The sequence below is a fragment of the Aphelocoma coerulescens genome, chromosome 10 (assembly GCF_041296385.1).
Source record: "Aphelocoma coerulescens isolate FSJ_1873_10779 chromosome 10, UR_Acoe_1.0, whole genome shotgun sequence".
Lineage (NCBI taxonomy): Eukaryota > Metazoa > Chordata > Aves > Passeriformes > Corvidae > Aphelocoma > Aphelocoma coerulescens.
In genome coordinates this window covers 6,259,466-6,279,209 of record NC_091024.1, presented here as the reverse complement: position 1 = coordinate 6,279,209, position 19,744 = coordinate 6,259,466, and the positions used below count along the sequence as shown (strand labels likewise).

The window sequence follows — 19,744 nt, the reverse complement described above, 5'->3', positions numbered from 1 at the left end:
AGCAGAACTGTGCAGAATACATAGTTAAGGAGAAAAATTAGTGCTTATTCCTTGCTTGAATGTGAAATGAGAAACTGCACTTGTATTCCCAGTTCTGACACAGCCTTTTCTTGGTCAGACAAACAGCTAAACAGCTCTTTAATACCATCTATATTTTTGGGGACGGTGTTCTACCTCCTGGTTTTACTATGATTAATTAATGATTTGTAAAGCATTTGGAAGCTGAAGGATGGCTTTGGGAGCTAAGGACAAGGGCTAAATTGCTAATTCAGCCTTTGTTTACAAGGGCACTCAGCTGATGCCTTTGGTTTTGCTTCCTGTCCTGTTGCCTCTCCCTGTCCTGTCAGTTGGGGCTCTTCAGTTCATGAAAGGAGCAGAGTCTGAGCTCTGCCATTGCCTGATCGAGCAGGACAAAGCTGCCCTGGCATGGCTGTGATGCCCTGACAGATAAAGCTTTCCACTGAAGTAAATCTGTCAGGTTGACTTGTGATAGTGAATGCTCACAAAAGGATCATTTTAAGACAGATAATTGCTTTCTCCTTTCCTTTTATTTTCTGTGCCTGGCAGGTGTCTCCTTCTGCCTTCTCCTGTTTCCTTGGCCCATCCCTGAAGTGTGCTCAGCACAGATGGGATCTTCAAAGAATCTGCTGTCAAACTTGGTCTTTTCTAAGCATATGTATGCTGAGAGTTTTTGGAGGCTTGTAACTAGACCAAATGTGTTTAGTGGTTTTTTCACAGGAACAGCAAATAACATATCTGATAACAAGGCAACTTTTGCTGTTAAGTTGCAAGTCTATTTTGAAATAGGTTCAGCAGAGATTATTGATGAACTGTTTAGTAAAAAATTGATTTTTTTTTTAAAGCAGCCCCCCAAAACCTCTTCCCTACCCGAAATTGCCACAGCTTATGTTTCCATGCATGAAAGTAGTGCTAGAAACAGATGAACTCTTCTAGTTGCAACTTCTGAAAATCAGCCTTTCTAATCTGAGTAAGCATCTATATTACATAAAACTGAAAATGTCATTCCACCAAAAGAAACAGCCTGCCTTAGCTATGTGCATTGTTATTTCTACCTTTTGTTTTATGGCTATGAAATAATTGCTAGGTTTGAGCGCTCAGCCTCTGCAGCTCTGGTGAACATATTAGCACATTTTCCTTAATTATATCAGTTTAGTTCAATTAATTATGATTTTGACCCTACAACACAAATTATTTCCAGAGCTCAGGCAGCTTGCATGTCCTTGGACCCCTTATGGGTGGGCAAATCTGCTTAGATATTTAGAAAGTTCTGAATTGTTAATGGTGAAATACTGAAAGTGGAGCAGAACCTTGAAAAATGAAATAATTTTTTGCTGCCTTTTAAACCTTAGTGAAATTTGATGGGATAAAACTTTCTATAATTGCTAGAAAGTATGGTAAAGCTCTTTGGAGAGGCAGTAACCTGCACCTGCAGAATGCTCTCTAATGGAAAGTAAATATCTGTAAGGTATCACAGAATAAACAAACAGAGGGATAAGGATGAAACAGGCTCTGTGCTGGTTCTGAGGTCCAAATCTGTGATCAATTTATAAATAGCACCTTGAGAAAATATCTAGACTGTCTAGGGGGATGTGTTTTCCTTAGAATCCATTTTGGATTGTTATCTAAATTCAAAAGGAATAAAATCCACTTGCAAAGATATTATTCAGAGAAAAGTCCTGTTCAGTTTAGGGGTGGTTTTGCTTTGTTTTGCAGGTAATCGTCCTTACGTGTTCCTCACAGCCCGTGTTCACCCTGGGGAGAGCAATGCCAGCTGGGTGATGAAGGGGACCCTGGAGTTCCTCGTGAGCACTGATCCCATTGCTGAGCTCCTGAGGAAATGCTTCATCTTCAAGATTGTGCCCATGCTTAATCCTGATGGAGTCATCAATGGCAAGTGAGTTGTGACGTGTGCTTGTTCTGGGGTTTGTCTGTGCACCCAGCAGGTCTCATCTTCAGTGTTGGTGCTGGGAGAATTCCCTTTGCCTCGTGTTTTATTCATCCTGTTATCAGTCCTGGATGGAATATGTGAATCTGAGACGTGGCCTGGTGTGCTGTCCTGGCATCTGTCAGGTGCACGTGGTTCTCTGCTGTCTGTGGCCTTAAGATCTCTCAATTGCCTGGAAGGAGTGTTAGTGGTGCTGGAGAAACAGGATCTTTATTGATAAATGGAGGTTATCAATAAGGCAGGGCAGATTACAGCTGCAAGGCAGATATGCTTTGCAAAAACTGGCTGTAATTAATGCTTTGTATAGCCTGGTGGGGGAGGATGAGTAAGGATTTCTTAATTTTCTTAGAAATATTTCTGTATAGTGAAGCTTCTTCCTTCTCCCACCTTCTTTTCAATCTTCTTTCCCACACGTTTCCTAAGAGATACTGAATCTGATCTTGGAAAAATATTGATTTCTTTTGCATTCTTTGCCTTATACCCTCCCTATCCACCCACACTAACTTCCCTCTCCCTGTACATGACTGGAAAAGGTGCAACTCTGCTCCTAAATATGCTGAGATGAAATCAATATTGCTGTGTGAAACCTTGAAGAGTGCACAAAGGTAAGGTAGGCTTGCGCTTTTTTGGAAAATAAATCTCCTCTTGCAGACAGTGGGATTTGTTCACTTTGGGTGTTTGTGGAGTGGCAGTGAGTTAATAACTGTTGGTTCTGCCTGATGCAGGGGAAGGACATCATGATCACATCCCACCAGTAGGTGCTGACTTGTGTGTCTCGACCTGGTAAATGGGGTCTTGCAGGGTTTGCCACAGCTGTGCCCCCTGGCTTAGTGCAGTGGAACACAGGACAAATGTCAAAGCTGAAAGATGGGCTTAAACAAGCACTGGAACACAGCAAAGTGTCGAGGACCTTTTCTTAAGCTACGTTCCCTCACCTCCTTTGGGGTTGGGCTGTGCAGATTGAGTGTTGCAGGAGCAGAAAAGCAATCCTGAGCAACAGCTGCGTTGAGCTGGGTTTTAAACTTGAGTTTGGGGTGAGAAATTCACCAGGGAGCACCTTGGGTCTTTCTGACAGTCTCTAGTCTGTGAAGTCACAGCTTTTGGGCTGCTGGGCTCCCCAGGGCCTGGGTCTGCCAGAAGTCTGGGAGGACTGTTCAGAATAGATGGGTACTGCCCCAGGGTATTCAAAGCCTCTGTTGGCACCAAATACTTTCTTGATCTTCGCAGACAGAAGGAACAAGAAAAACAATTGTGTCTTCCGCCCCCTTATTTTCTTCCTCTCACTACACTTAGTTAAATTTTCCATCAGATGCAGGACTGGAGGGAGTGCCTGACCTTTTCCTCCAGCTGTCAGGAGTCAGTGTAGCAGAGAAGGGACCTTCAGGAGGGAGAATGTGGCTCTTGGTGACACCTGAATGAAGGGTATGGCCCAGGCCTGTGTCACACAGGAGGGTGTTTAGTGTTCTGTGGTGCAGATGAGCTTGAACTGTAGTTAAATCTGGTGATGAATTAAAGGTTTATTAAACCTCAAATGTGGGATGGGACCAGGGGAAGAGGGACTTGGCCATGGCTCCTTTACTGATCATGAGGCATGGAGGGGGCAGTAATTAATTCCTTTATGCCTTAAAGACATCACTCTTGTGAAGCCTCCTGTGGCCCACATACTTTTCTTGTTTCTTTATATGTGTGGTTTTTAGTAGCCTTGGTTCCTCCTATATTAAAATAAATGGTTTTGTTCTGGGCCTCAGGTTTGCTGGTAGTGTGTAAGAGCGTGTGTGGGTGTGTAAGCACTGCCACCTCCTTCCTCTTCCTTTACTTGCTTTTAATGTTTCCTTTTTCTTTTCATCTGCTTCCCTTCTTTCACTCTTCCCTTCTGTTGAATCAAGGAGGCTTTGCATTCAAAAGAAATTGATACATTTTATAAATTAATGAACCAATGAGTGCAGATGGAAGATGGTGAGTCTTTTTTTGATAAAGGAAATGTGTTGGAAGCCTTATGATTTCTTTAAAGCTGTGGGGTAACCATAGTAGCAACCAGGTAGAGGAAATCCTGATTTTTATTTTGGATTATAGCCATGGACCATTCTTTATATGGTTTAAAAACTTCCTGTTCCCTCCTGTACCTGCTCTCCCACAACACAGGCTGAGTAAGCTTTGCCTCTCCAAGGTAAGGCAGGTGAGATGCTGGGTTTTCAGTCTCTCCACTGATGTTCCCTCCCCTTTAATTTACTCTGTTCCTTATTTACTCAGGGGCTTTGTTCATTACCTCCTCAAGCCTATCAGAGAAAAGCTTCAGTTTTTTGACAATTAGTGAAATGAAGAGGGAGAAATGCCCTCTAAAATCCCTTCTAGAACAGTTTTCCTCTGCACACTCTCAAAAACTACAAAGGAAAAAAGGAGTGTGCTCCCACTTAACCTTTGGAACCTGGTCCGTTCTGTTTGGAAAGATGATTTTAAGAGGAGGAGAAGAAGCACATTTGTCTCTATACCCAAACACACTATTTGTATAAATGACCTTTTTCTCTCCTGTATTAATGCTTGCTCTCCTGAATTGGAGACGTTGTGTTCTCTGGGCAATAAGAGGCAGAAAGGATCAGGGATTGGGAAAAAAAAAAGGTAATGGCTGGTCTAAGGAGTCGGTTTATGATGCAGAACTGCATCCTCAAGGACTAAATCTTGAGGTGGTGTCACACAAAGCTGTACAACTGCAGACATCGCTCCTTCTCTTTATTGCTTGTCTGTGGTCAGAGGATTGAAAGAGAAGTTTAATTCTAAATTGGTGCCATGCACTCTGCAAACACACTCCAAAGGCTCTCTCCAGACTGGTTAATCTATGATGTGTGTGTTTCTCTAAGGATAGTGCAGAGATGTGAGAAGGCTGGGAAAGGAGTGGTTTTGAATTAATGCAATCTCTCTCTAGGAGAGAGGTGCTACAGGAGTGATGTGCTGCTCTTTGGCAGATGCTGTATGAGTCTGTCCCCACGTTTTTTTCAGAAGTTGTGCACCTAAATTGTCACTACCCTGCCAAAAGTAGTTGGTTAGGCATATGTGGAAGGCAAGGCATACTTGGAAAAAAAAGAGCATTTTGTAAATTGGGAAAGACTCAGCCATCACATACACTGGCTGTGCTCTGAGATGCACACTCTAAGGGGGCAGGTTCGTGTGCACTGGTGCTTTCCTGAAGACCTCAGAGATGACAGAGATGCAAGTTCTGTGAACGTCTATCCTGGAATATCTGGTGGCTCTGGGAAGTGAATATGAAGTGTGGGCTAATTTTCCTCAAGTGGAGCAGAAATTTTTACATCTCTTTGCTGCTTTGGTGCCTCAGGTGTTGCTTCTGTTGCCTTCCACTGAGAGGGCAGTGATGGATCTGAGAGCTTAGGGTAGCAAATGTGGCCAGTGCCTGCACAGCATGAGATAAAATATGAGCTGCAGTATTTCTCAGCTCTCATCTCTGAGAATTGTTCCTTGGTGGAGCCAGAAATGGTGTCTGGCCCTGCACCACACACTCGTCTGAGTTCCTCTCTGCTGTGGGAGGTGCCCCAGTTTTATCCAAGGCCCTTTGTGCTGTTGTGCTGATGTGACAGCCCATCCTTGGCTCTCCTTCTGTGATAAACATCCCCCTGCAGACAGCTGCACCCCAGGACTCTCCCTTCTGACAGCACTTCCAATGCAGGATTGTTTATTCCTTCCTTTATCAGCCAGAGCTGCTGGGCCCCCTGAGTTATTAGCTCTATTCACTCATTGTCAGTGTTTCCTCCTTCGTAAATATGCCCCCATATGTCTCTGCTCCTGAGGAATATGCTTTCTTTTCTATTTACTGCTTTTCCCAGGCCCCCACCTCCTCATTGCTCTCTCCACCCAATGGCCCAATAACAGCCAAGGAGATAAATAAGCTCCATAACTCTTCCCAGCTATTATTTTTTGTTGTTGTTGTTGTTGTTGCCCTGCATGGTAATATATATAATAACAAGGAAACAAATCTTATTACTAAAGTAATTACAATAAATAAAAAGCTGAGAGGGGAGATGAAGGAAGGGTCTGTCAGGGGAGTGATTGCAGGAGGATTTTTTAAAATTTAATTTACTCGAGATGTTCTCTGCCACTTTGCTGATACCCTGCTGAGGGGGGCTGTGACTAATTAGCAGCCAGCTGTTGTTTTAACACCCTCACCTAATTTATAGCGTGCCTGAGCCTCTAAAACAGGAGCCTGTGTGATATCATTTTCTGTGGGACTCAGCACCAGCCTTGTCTCAGTGGTTGGCTTTATTGCTTGGTGCTTTTGTTTCTCAGAAGCTGTACAGCTGAAATGTTGGGTGCTTTGCTGCAATTCCTTTTGTCTTCAACATATCCCATGTGCTTCCAGGAGTTTGAGCCAGAGAGGGAACACAATTTATTGCTTATAACTGCTTGTCCCAGTGTCCAGCCTAATAACTGACCAACACATCTGCTGCTTTTTGACTAAAAAGTGTGGCATGGACAGGATCTAAGTTTGTTTTTTTTTAATTCTGAGGCCTCATTCTCCTGTTGGCAGGTTTCTTATGGAAGCACCATATTGTTCTTGCTAATAGAATGGAGATTGCAATATCATCTGTCTTCTAAATGGTCATGAAATCTAATTAGTTAATGGCCATATTAAAAACTGGAAGGATCCAATGCATTTCATCAGTCTCCCAGTTGCCAATTGCCAAAGCATGTGCAGCCTCTGTAAGCTCTGTAAACAGTAAAGGTACCTAATTAGTTGTGTGTGTGTCCCTTTGCTCTTTCCTATACAATTAATGCTGATGATGCAAGGTCACCTGGAAATTTTACTACAAAAATCCCTGGGTGTGGGCTCAGTGATGTTACTGTCTTGGACTACTAAACACTTCAGCTTCTAGCCTTGGGAATTATTTCGGTCAGGTTCTACCTTGCATTTTCAAGTTAGCATGAATATTAGATATGAACAGGTTGTTCCACAGGCTCAGAAAGGAATCCCTTTGTTCTGCATTCATGTCTGTTTGCCTGACTGATGATGGGAGTTTGTAATCAGATATGTGCACTCCTTTGAAGACATTTCCAGGAGCCAGGAGACTGGTGTACAAAGCCAGCTTTTAGTAAAGTTAATGAGATGATTGAATTATATTATAATTCTTGTTAGCTTGATTGTTTGTCATTATCCCTTTTGTTTGTTATTATGCTTATTTGAGTCCCAATTGTGGTGTATTATTCCCATCACAATTGTGCCCATGCTGGGCTCTGTAGAGAGACAGGCAAGGAGCAGCTGGTCCCTTGTTAGGGCCTGGTGCATTAGTGCCACAGGCTGTGCAGCAGGATTGGTGGGAATGGAGAGGATTCCCACCACTCCCACTGGGCTGTTGGCTCCCATGAGGTCTGACCCAGCATCTCAACCCTGGTCACTTCATGGAGCTCTGAGCTTTGTAGTTGCAGCTCCTCCTCAGGATTACATTCTGGCACAGGGAAGGTGTCCTGCTGCAGTGACTTCCATAACCACCTGATGAAGGTTTGTGAGGGGATATCTCAGTGTCATCAGTGCAGGAATTGGGGAAATGTATTAAAAATCTGGAGTCTCTTTATACCTTCTTGGGATTTACAGGAGATATCTGCAAACCCTGGCCCAGGTGGCTGCATAAGCAAATCTACACTGAGACAAAATTGCTGCTGAACTTGGATAGTACCTCATAGCTAGTTGTGGCAGACATCAAACACTGATATCAGAGCTGAATATTTTGGAGTTGAGCTAATATCACAAGTAAAGGGGACTCTTCTGGTCACCCATCTCAAAATCAAGTCTGTTTACCTGACTTAAAGCCTGTCGGACGCTACAGATGCAGAGATGGAGTTGTTATTCATAGGATGGGAAAAGAGAAGTCCACAAAATGAAACTGTAAAAACTTCATTTTTATAGAAGCAATGAAGAATGTCCAGTACTTTACTGCAATATCCCCACTACCTGGAAAGCTGAAATTGCCTGGGAATGAAGGTTATTGTCTCTTGTAATATACCTTCATCTATTACCCTGTGTAATAAATCAGGCAGTATTTCTTTTGCCATGAAAACTGGACATCCCTGGAGTTCCAAGTGACATTTCACATTTTATATGGCTATTTGGTCCCTTTTAAGTATTAAAACACATAATTTTTTATTTGTGAAATATGCACTGAAATTTTTGAAAGCTTAGGAACAGCAACAACAAAAAAATCAGCAGCTTATGTTTGCAAGTATAAAGCTCATTTTCCATGAGTTTTCTTTAGAAAAATCCTATCCTGGGTTAGCTTTTTGTTTTGGCTAATGTGTTCTTTAACATTTTTATTTATTTCTCTCTCACTTTTTCCCTTCTCTCTCTTTGGAATCTGTTATTGAAATGTAGCATTAAAGCTGGTGAAGTGCTGTGATAGGAGAGGGGATGTAAAATAACCTTGGGTTGTGGAAACAGACTGGCAAGCAGAAATGGTGTTTGTAGAAAAGTGATGAAGAGCCTTATCTACAAAAATAAGCTTCATTTGAGAGCTTATGTTTTCAAAATTGCTGTGCAAAAATGTACCTACAGAGGTCCAGCTGAAGTTGAATTGTTTACCTGTGCACATGGTTCGTGTGATTGCACATGCAATTGGGTAATTACACGGGCCAAATTTGCTCCAGTGGTTTCAGCAAATTGCCATCCTAATTTTATAAACCTAGCTGAGTGTCCCACAGAAGCATCAAAAAGCCAGAAAATTGAGTCAATATCGCAATGAGAGAGTGAGAAATCAAAACCTTTTCTGCAACCTAATGGGCAGCACTGCTGGGAGTCAGGAAAAAGGTGCAGCACAGTTTTAAGGCTGTGAAGTATCTCTGAGTCTTGAAGGGGTAGAAAAACTGAAGGGCTTTTGAAGTTGTATAACTCAGGTTGGAACCGAGGGGAAGAAAATGAAGAAGCAGGGGGTGACATTGGAAGGGAAGAGAGCTCCAGTGATGGTGCTCCTTGGGTCTGTGCACACTGCACAGCTCTGAAGTTAGTGTTTGAACACATCCTACCTCCATGATGCCATAACCTGGGTAGGGACTCTCAGATAACTGTGCTGGTATTTTTCTGCATGGAAATAGGGATGATTTATGATGTAAAATCCTTTGGAAATTATGCTGTATTCAGAGTTGTGTATAAGTGAGAAACATTTCCATAGTGTTTTACAACTGGCTTATTGAATTTCACCAGTGGATGTGCCCTTATATAAAATGGTCATATGTTGCATTATATCCCACAGGATCCTTCAGTGTCTGGGGAAGTAGAACTCAGAAGTGGAAGTGAGTGATGTAGTCTAGATCCTTATTCACCTTTTTGATTGCTTTCATTTGTCTGTCACAAAAGTCCTTAAGGACTCTTAGTTGGAGAAGAACTGCCATATTCTACTGTGTATATATTACTGAATGCAAATAGGAAAAAGGATTATTGCTAAATACACACACATAACAATCCATAATCAGGTCATATCTTCATGTAATGCTGTTTTGTTGGGTTTTTTCCGAGTTACCAGGCAATAACCAGGTCTGAGTGCAAGAACCCTTTTCAGATGCATCCCATGACAGCATCCCTAGTAGTAATTTCCTTCTCTGTTTCCCATGATTCCCCATTTTTCTCCCAAAATGCTCATAAGCTCAGCTTTTGAAGGAGAGGGAAGTACCAGTCCTCCCAGGGACCCTGGCTCTCATGGAGCACTGCCTAAGGCAGAAGTTTGGTTCTCAGTTCTAGCTCTGGTCTGTGGTGTCTTCTGCCAGCAGTAACAGGAATGACATTAATGAAAACTTACTTCTTGAGGGCTGTTTCCTGTATTCATAGTCTGTTAGATAACAAAAGGTCATTAGCATAAAAACAAAAGGCAAAGATTTAAAAAGGGATGATTTTTCTGTCTTCCCTCTAACAGTTACGGCACATAAGAGGGTGTAAAGTGCAAAGCAGCTGAACACTCATAAACTATTTTAATACCATTCAGAAATGAGAAGAACCAGGGAAAGAGGCTTTATGTAGCCATGTAGTTTATTGCACTAATCAGTCACTTCTACAGTGCACTATCATGACTTTAAGTCATTGCTCCAGTGATGTGAAAAAAAACTTGGTGGTCTCCCATCCAATTTTCTAATAGATTTTGGTCTATATAATTGAAATCTCTAGCACCTCATTTGAGTAGCAGTGAGTTCTGTGCTTAGATGGATATAAAGGCAAAGCAGGTCTGGATGACCTCTGTGAGAGCAGCATGGTGACACAAGGTCTGAACACGAAGTAGAAGCAGCTATGGGAGATTAGGACTAAGCTATGTTTCTCACAGATATTTTTAGATGACAAAAATAACATCCTTGGGGTTAGACTGAGATCTCTGGAAAGGCAGCTTGACACTTTGTGGGTTGAACCATCTGCATGGAATAGCCAAACCAAAGTCTGCAGATTTACCTGTCAAGTTTCCTGCTATAAACCCATGTGGAGGCTGGGCATGGCAATCCAAGGACGGTGGGAGAACAGTTGTTTTCCCCTCCAGAACATGCATATTACAAAAAAGAGAGTTTGCTTTTGAATAACTTTGTTGTCTGGTTTTGTGCACATGCTGGGTTTCAGGCAGAGAACAGCAAAGGGTTTTAAGTCACAATAATTTCTGTCTCTTTCTCTGACATGCAGGTGAGGGCACCCTTGAACTGTGCTACTTCTCTGTCTATCTTTAGATAGCTCTGAATGGGCTGTAATCCCATCCAGCACACAGTCTGTTCAAAAATCAAATAGTGTCCATATCAATGGCTTTCAGCTTTCAGGCTCCTAACAGTAATACAGCTGGGAAAGTAAATAAAAAGGAGAATATTAAGAAAAAGGCTCTTTTGCTGTAAACAGTAGAAATACTTCAAATCAAGTGTATCTTTTCATTACACAATTTCTTATCAAAACAAAAAACCCAGCTGTGGACTTTTATTTATCACCGAATAAGAGAATATGCCAAGTTGGAAGGGACCCACAAGGATCATTGAGTTCAGCTCCTGGGCCTGTACAGGGCACGCCAAGAGTCACATCATGTGCCTGAGAGAATTGTCCAAATGCTCCTTGACCTCTCTCAGGCTGGTGCTGTGACCACTGCCCTGGGGAGCCTGTTCTGGTGTCCAGCCACCCTCTGGGTGAAGAATCTTTTCCTAATGTCCGACCCAAACTGGTGACACTGGCAGCCCTGGAGTTACTGGGGTCCTCCTTCTTGCCCTTCTTGATAATTGAGACAACATTTGGCAGCTTCCAGTCATTTGGGACCTTTCCAGATTCCCAGGACTGCTCAAAAATCATTGAGAAGGATTTTCCAATAATATCGGCAGCCCTTTGAAGATCCTCAGATGAATCCCATCAAGCCCCATAGATTTGTAAGGATCCAGCTGGAGCACCAGATCCCACACAGTTTTGGAGCTCACTAGGAGTGTATCAGTGACAGCATTCATACCTCTCCTTGTTTTAACTGATGTGTACCTCTTCTGCCAGTGTGGACTGATGACAGAAGTGTTTTTGTTATATCTTTGGTCTCAAAGTGCCATAACAGAGCACCTGCTTTATTTCAGGCATTGTTTACTGTCACCCCTTTGGACTTGGCTCTTTCTTAACTGATGGACCCACTGCTTGTGAATGTTGTGTGTTTCTGGTTTTAGGCCATCGGGTGGAAGTTGTGGCAGCCAGGTCTGCAGCAGATGCTACAAAGCACAGAAAAGAAATCACTTAGGTGCAATCAAACCCCTTCTGTTTTGTGTTTTTCCCTGAGTGTTTTATTAATCTCTGACAAACACATGTGGCAGCTCCAAAACCATAATTTTACATGCAGTCTCAGATGGGTTGGTCCCTAAAGAGCACATATCTAATCCTCCACAAACTAGCTGTGGTGCATGTACAACTCTGTCACTGCTAATTCTTGCTTGAACCTCAGGTAAACCTAAATAAGGAGCTTGCTTTGAGGTTTGCCAAAAACTCTGAGGTCTAAATGATATAGTATTCTATGCATGTAAGTACATCTATAATGTTAATAGAAACCATTTTGATCCAGACTGTCAGGATTGAAAAGATGCAGTTGTGCTTGAGAAACAGATATGTGTGTGCATGCACAATTACTCAAGCTGGGGTTTAGGCATTTAAGTGGCCATTTGTGCTCTCATTTTCAATTATGATGTTCATCCTGCAGGAATGAGTTTGTGCAAATCAGCAACACAAATATGCATATGTTTTGGTGTGTGCTACCCTGAAAACATGTTGCATTACTTGGACATAAACTTGGATTCATTTCTCTTCTTTTCCCTTTGAAATTTCTATTTTAATCTGAGGAATGTGAGCTATGGTGGCTGAATGGCAGTTCTTCAGCAGCATGATTTTCTTTTCCAAATGGTTAACTCTTGTAATTGTTTCTGTAATGTAAGATAATATTTCCTGCTAACAGTTATTTAGGGTACTGTCATGGCAAGCCATAATTCAACCCTGTTGTCTAGTGGCCCAAATAATGACCATGGCTTGCCCCTAGCTGAATTATCATTCTTATGCTTCCTAATTTCCCTACATACACATAAACAAGTCTGTCTTTATGCCAAACTCTAAAAGACAAAGGAAAGCAAAAAAAAATATTGGTGATTCAGAGCTCCATCCTGCAGCTTGAGGGAGAGAGCTGCCTATAGGACTACAAAGGCCTTTAAAGGGTTTTTTAGTGACTTAGCTTATAGCCTTTCTGGAGACTCAATAGGCTCTTATTTTTTCACATTTTAAATATATCTATCTAGAGCATCTACTGCAAATATTCAAGAGAGGATGAAGAGGTCCAATCTGACACAGGAATGGAAGGCTATTTGGGCTGAAGCTAAACTGCTCAAAGATCTTCAGTACACTGAAATTTGCACCAGAAATAGGAACTTTTGAGTCATTTGACTTATGACTAATGGAAATACTGCTTTTAAAGAAGATTGTGTTTAATATCCCTTCTGTGGTTCTTTAAGAAAGAGTAGATGTTGGGAAAGGACAGTGATGCAGTGTGGATGTCAGAGAAGGATGAGGTTTTGTCAGTAAACAGTTCCTGGGGAAAAAAACTCATGTTAAAGTTCCTTCATATTAGTAATCCTATTAAGGGTTAGCATAATAAAGGTTTATTGATTAATTTTCAAGGTGTAGCTTGCCTGTGATTCTTTTGGAAGGAAACTATATCTTTATGAAATGGAAATGTAGTAAGACTATACAACAGTGACCCAAGGAAGTAGGAAACCATGTATTTCAAGTCAGTTATTGTGATCCAAAATGTCATCTTAATTCTTGGAGTTTAACACCATTCACTCTGGGGGAGTTTGTGAATCATTGGAAGTAATATACAAATCTATCTAACCTGGGAAATGGGTCTGTGAAATGATTCATATAAGTTTGGGCCAGGAATGTAAGCTTTGTAAGCTACTGAAAGAATGTCAAAAGGAAGGTTATAACTTTGACTTTCTAAATGGTGATTCATAGACAGGGTAGGTGGTAGAACAGTTTGCCTGGTTAGATGTGGGAGCTGTGCTCAGTCATGGGTCACTCAAGGACACTTGAACTAAAAAGAGCCTGTTTTGGACTCATCTGGAGAGTCATGGATGCCCTGATGGTGCTGGGGGTGCTCTGCAGAGAGTGGGCTCTGAACAGGGCAGGATGAGGGAGGTTTGTAAGAGCAGTGGCTCCAGCTTCCTCTTGTTTGTTTTCTCAGGTGTCCCCTGGGAACTGACTCACTGAAATCTTGCACTGGGGGGTGACTCCTGATTAATTTAGGTAGCCCCGAGCAAGACCTGCTGGATAATTGAAAGAGGCTTTCCTGGAAGCCTTCACTGCGTTTTGTACCCTTCAAGGGGCAGAAGAGATGAGATAGGTGTCCATTAGGCAGCCAAGTCCAGGAGCTTATCTGCATTGCTTTAAGCTTACTATGTTCACATCAGCCCATTAGAGAACCTCTCAGCCCATTAGAGAGCCACTTTCCTTGAGTGGGAAAAAGGTAGAATTCTTAATAATTCCGTAATACCTATTGCTCATAGGCTGCCTTTTCTTTTTCCACTTCAAAATGTCACATTGGATTCCTGATGGAATTAGAGATTTTTATCTTCCTTCACTCACTCCTAGACCTCTGACTTTTTCTGGTTTTCTTCCACACTGAAGACTTAATTTCTCACATATGTGAGACAGTGAAAATTAAACAAACAAGCTGGCAGGTAGACAGAATTGTTCTTCACGTCTGGAAAGCTGCAATGAGCTGTGACTTAGGAATTACAGTGCTTCATATTCAAACTTTTCTTTTTGATGCATTGAGGTGGCGCAGGAGCTGACAGTGACATATGGAGAAGGCCCCCTTAGCAGGATTGAGGCTGTTATGTGATAAATGACACGGTATGTCAAAGGACTCCTGTTATCCATCACGCTGGCTTCCTCTCAACACACTCTCTAAAACAAGAGGCAGCTACACAAACAGCTGGGGGAAGCTGTAGGTAGGGTCAATGGTGTGCTCAAAAGAGAAAATAAGAAAGCTGGAAGTGCGTGTTCTTATGGGAATAATAGCCTCTGAGTCTTGAGTTGAGAATTTTAAAGTCTTTTTCTGCTGAAAAGTACCCCAGTTTTACATCTTTTTCAAGAATAAACCTCAGTTTCAACAGTTGTCTCAAAAATCATGTAGACAAAAGGTTTCAAAAAGCCACCAAGTTTAGTTCTAAATGTCTAAACTTTCTCTAAAGAAAGCCTATTTAGCACCATATTTTGGATTGGAAGAATTGTTCTGTTCCCCGATACATCCCCAGACTTTCTCTCTTTCCTCAGATTTCCTCTTTTTTTCCCTTTCACCTCTGTTTGATAGTTTGAGTCTGAAATGCAGTGGAATGAAAGTCCTGATCTGTAATTTCCTACAAGTGTGAGACATGGGAATGACGGGCAAGGAGGTACAGGTGCTGTTATAAATGTCAGGGTGATAAAAGAGTCTTGAGGGGAGGAGCAGGGCTTTGACTCTCAGCATACCTGACACAGGAACATTGTCTGTAGGACACTCATCTACTTGTTTTGGCCATTCAACTTAAGCAGTAATGGGGCAAGCTTTCACAGCTCTGTGCTTCCTGCTCTTGGAAAGTGTGTGACTTGATGTCAGATTTCTTCTCTCTGTGTCACATTTAACCCAACAGTAGCTCTTTATTTTTTAAATTCATTTCAGACTGACACATGCACCAGTGGCTGTTCAGGAGGAGCAAAGGATGTGTGGTGCAAGAGACACCTGTCTGTTTCAACCTCCTTGAGTCCATCTCTCTTTTTTCATTAGCCATAATGGCTGTTTTTTCCTCTACATGATTAATGGACTCTCAATAGCTATGTAGTCTATAAACCTAGACAAGACAAGTAGTCTGTCTCTTTTGATCCCTGAACTCCTAAAAGCCTGAGTCTGACTCTGCTTAAATGGTGCTTATGTGCCCCCATGCACAGTAGTAATTGGTGCAAAATATCAAATGTCACTACTTGACATTTCATTAATAACAGTCACATTTAAAGTAAAGGCTTTAACTTGGTGATTCACCAATGGTCAGTGTCAAATGATCTGGGATGGTCTTCATGTTACAAGTGTCAATCAACAAATGAATTAGTCTGGAGATAATTTAATCAGAGCCCATCAGTGGACCGGCTTAAGGAAATCCCCTTGCTTCCAGATTATTCCTGCAGCCTGATTGCATATGGAAGGAGAGCACAGCCTTGGAGAAGGGTGGCTACAGCTTCCCTTGCCCCTTTGGCAAATCCATCTCTGGGAGGATGGAGTTGCCAGTCCCTCAGGTGCATCTGTTCTGCAGTTCCTGGAAGCTCCTTCCTAGGACAAAACTTGCTAAACACAAACCAACCTAAATCTATAGATAACTTGAGCCCCTCCAGCTCCCAGTGCTGCTGTGCTCTACTTTATTTGACAGTACAGATTTTCCTTCACAAACTCTTCATGTGATGAGAACATTTATTTCAGCTGTTGACCTATCAATGACCTCTCACTGGGAGATCAGGTGTAGAGAACCAGGCTATTATCTCCCTTCCACTCACACATTTCTAATCAAAGCAGCCAATTTTCCTAACTCCTACAGCTGAAGTCACAGTGAGGGAGACCCGGCTGAGTACAGAGAAAAGAAGTGCTTGGAATGGCAGAGTGAAGGGTAAGAAATCCTGAGGGTAAGGCTAAAAAAGAAAAGTCAAGCTGGGAGAAAAGATGAACAAGCAAAGCAGGAAGAAATTCTAAACTCCAGTTTCATTTAGTATAAGGAGTCATAAGAAACAGTAGAGTGAAGAAAAGCATCTCTATACCCTCCATGTATCTCTCCATGATCCTTTAGCTCACTACAGTGAGTGCTGGTAGAATGCTGTCGTATTCTGCTTTCAGTGTCCATGCTTAAAACAAAATAGGTTAAAAAACCCCCCAACAGTTAAATAAAATCGAGAGCAGCTATGACAAGAAGATGTCTCTTCAGATGTTGTGAAGGTTAATGTTTACTCCACTTATGACACCTTTTGAGTAATTCTGTTCTGAATTCATTCTGAATTCTCTCTAGACTCAGACAACCTTCAAAAATGTGAGTCCTGTGCACTGCCTTCAGAAGAGGAGCAAGGCCATGTGGCACATTCTGCTTTGGTCTGCAAATCTACAGCCCAGGCTATTAGCCATGACTTTTGTCATTGCCTGTCATCAGAGGAATCTTGTTAAATAGGGCAGTAATCCTTGATGATGTGTCAAACACTTGTGCTGTCCCTCCTTGGAGCACAAATTTTGGTTGATTACTGTTTCTTGCTTACCTTCCAACATGATGTAGAGGTGTCACTTTATTATATTTGAATGTTTTAACTGCGTCTCAGTAACAGATAAATGATGCCAGTGTCTTGTAACCTGATGGAGCAATTTGTCAATAGCTTAGTCACAAATGATGGACTGGCAGCTCAGGATGGATAGTGAAACTCGGCCTTCGACTTTGACTTTCAGGTTTTTCTGGTTTAAAGGTCCTGTAGGCTGTAATTGCTTTTTGGGACTGATAATGTATTCTTAGCTCTGGATTGGAGAACAGCTGTTGTCTTCAGTTTCTTCATGTTTCACTGTCTGGTTTATAATTACAGTCTATAAATCGAGTGAGGATTTTTGGTAACAAAGAGTGTACTGAAAATGAGATTCTTTCCAGTATCTGTGTCACTTTGCAGGAGACAGGGAAGGAAAAGCAACACTGTCAAATGATGAGTATGCTGTTTTTCTCATCTTTCTGGATTTTTGATGCAAGCAAGCGTTTGGCATTTTTTCCAGGATTCAAATCCAATGTTTGCCCAGTGCTATTTGGATTTGCAGGATGAACTTTCTGCCAAGACCTCCACAAAGCAGAAGCTTATTAACCATCAGAGACTGATATTAGCATCATTTCCAGAGAACAATCTGATGTCTCATTTGTAATTCTGCTCTGTAGAGCTAATGGAAGATGCTCTAAGCAAAGTCCTGGGTCTCTGTGTGTAAACAAAACAATACTGAGAAACCCCCTGAGTACCAAGCTGGTTTTTCTTATGCTTTATACCTTTTCAGTTATGTGAAAAGAAATGTAAATGTTTTGCTTGTTTTTCCTTGTTATCCCAGCATATGGTGTTTTTTCCCTTGCTTTACCCCCACAGGGAGTTAGATCCTAATTTCTTTTCTGTTCAGAATGTGTGTCTCTTTGTCTTACACTTTTGCCCTTTCATTCTCTGTGAACATCTCTCTCCCCACGCAGTTCTCCTTCTGCCTTTTGTCTGCCAGTCTCCCATTTTTCATTTTTATTTATTTTTGCTTTGGTAATCCACTGGTTTTTGAAGTTCCTGTTTAGCATGATGTGGACCAAGGACCTTGGAAGCTCCAGGCTCGTTGCTTATCATTACTGGTGGGGACTGTTCAGAGAACTCTGTTTGCTGTTGTTTCCTGGTAGTAGAGAGGCTGTTTGAAGATAGTTCACTAATAGTTCAGTAGTTGGAGCACCTCTGCTATGAAAAAAGGTTAAGAGAAATGGGGAGAGGAAGGCTTTGGGATCACCTAATTGTGGCCTTTCAGTACCTGAAGAGAGCCAACAACAAAGAGACTATTTACAAGGGCCTGGAGTGACAGAACAAAAGGGAATGGTTTCAAACTACAAGAGAGTAAATTTAGATTAGATATTAGGAAAAAAAAGTCTTTATTTTGAGGGTGGTGAAGCCCTGGAACATGCTGCCTAGAGAAACTGTGGATGTCCCGTCCATGGAAATGTTCAAGGCCGGGTTGGACGGGGCTTGGAGCAACCTGGTCTGGTGGAAAGGTGTCCCTGCCCATGGCAGGGTAGTGGAACAAGGTGAACTTGAAGGTCCCTTCCAACCCAAACCATTCTATGATCACAAAATAGTGTAGTTTAGAGAGGGCAGGTTCCACACAGCACATAGGAAAGTTTGTTTCTCCAGCTGTTCTCAGGTAGACTAATTATTACCTAAATTTGGTATCCAAGATTCCAGGAGTTATTTAGGGTACTATGTGTTTTAAGAGATGTAGTACTTGTTGAAAAAATGTGTTCTTGGTGTCAGCTGTTCTCAGTTTAGCCTGCTCTGAGGGCTATTATGTCTTGCTTCCCTTTCTAGTCTCCCTCTGCTGCTCTGCCAATATACCTCAATCTGGGGAAACTCTGGCCTAGTAGTTCTGCATTTGTAAAATAATTCTTCCTTTTCAATTCATTGAGTAGCTTAGCTCCCTGTTGGCCTGTGCTATTACAGTATTTCCCCCTATTACTTATGTAGAATGTTTTATATTAAATAAGAGAGCGTGTTATATGGCCTAATTAATAGCCTTCAGAAATCTTTAGTGTAGCCTAAGCTTCCTCAGATCTGGAACAAGCTCAAATCCCAGGAAAAATATTCCTGTGTTTATATCTTCCAAACCATAGCTTTCATTTCTATGGCAATTTCCCTCAATCTCCAAGAAATAACAAGTGGTGCTTGTAAATTCTCTGACTAACAATTCAGTAATTATAACATTAATGACAAGTGTGAAAAGGTGGTTGTGGGGAAGAATTACAAGAGAAGAGCAGCAGCATCAAACTTGAAAATGGCAGCAGATTTCTCTGTTTCGCCTGCTTATAATTCTTTTGGCTAACTGAAATGGAGTTGTCTTTGATCACTTGTTTTAAAAATTGTGTTAGTAATAATCCATGACTTACTGTAAACATCTCTGGGGTTTCTCTCAGTGCCTGCATTTGATGCCACTCATCCCAAATAGGTAAAATATACCTCAGCAGGTTAAGAAAATAATTTGGGGGCATTTAAAAACCATGTTGTGGTTTTTATTTAGATAACATTAACTGGTATCTGGTTTTTTTTTCAGTTGCGTGATATGAATAAAACATTTGTCTGTGTGGAGCTGATTGAAACATAATATTCCTGTTGCTTGCAGTAGGGATTTGGGAAAGGAGTTGCCTTTATAAATTGTCCTACCCGGAGGTAAAAAAAGATAAGTGTCTAGTAGGGAACAGAAATGAGTATTGTACATAATTTCTGGATTTTTAAAAAAATATTGTGTCAGACTTGCTAGTGGTACATTTGGGAGGAAGATCATCTTATTTATTCAGAGTGATCCGTGATGCATCTGCAGTGCACCTGAGTATGGAAAGGTCATGTGTCAAATATATATATCAATGCATAAATCCACTAAAGGGAAGGCTTCTCTTTTTTCCTCTTCTTGCTTGTTTTGAGCAGTGTTTTTCACCATTTGTAATTATTTCCCCCCTGCTACTTTGAAGTGCAATGAAGATGTTTATAGT

At 41.6% G+C, this 19,744-nt stretch overlaps 1 protein-coding gene across 1 annotated transcript in view; it reads left to right on the top strand.

Annotated features, from left to right (window-relative positions):
• AGBL1 (AGBL carboxypeptidase 1) overlaps positions 1-19,744 on the top strand; it is a 224,748-nt gene that overhangs the window by 59,182 nt on the left and 145,822 nt on the right. The window contains exons 14-15 of the mRNA XM_069026089.1: positions 1,735-1,915; positions 2,500-2,571. Of these exons, the coding sequence (XP_068882190.1) occupies positions 1,735-1,915; positions 2,500-2,571 (253 nt within the window). The remainder of the gene's footprint in view (positions 1-1,734; positions 1,916-2,499; positions 2,572-19,744) is intronic.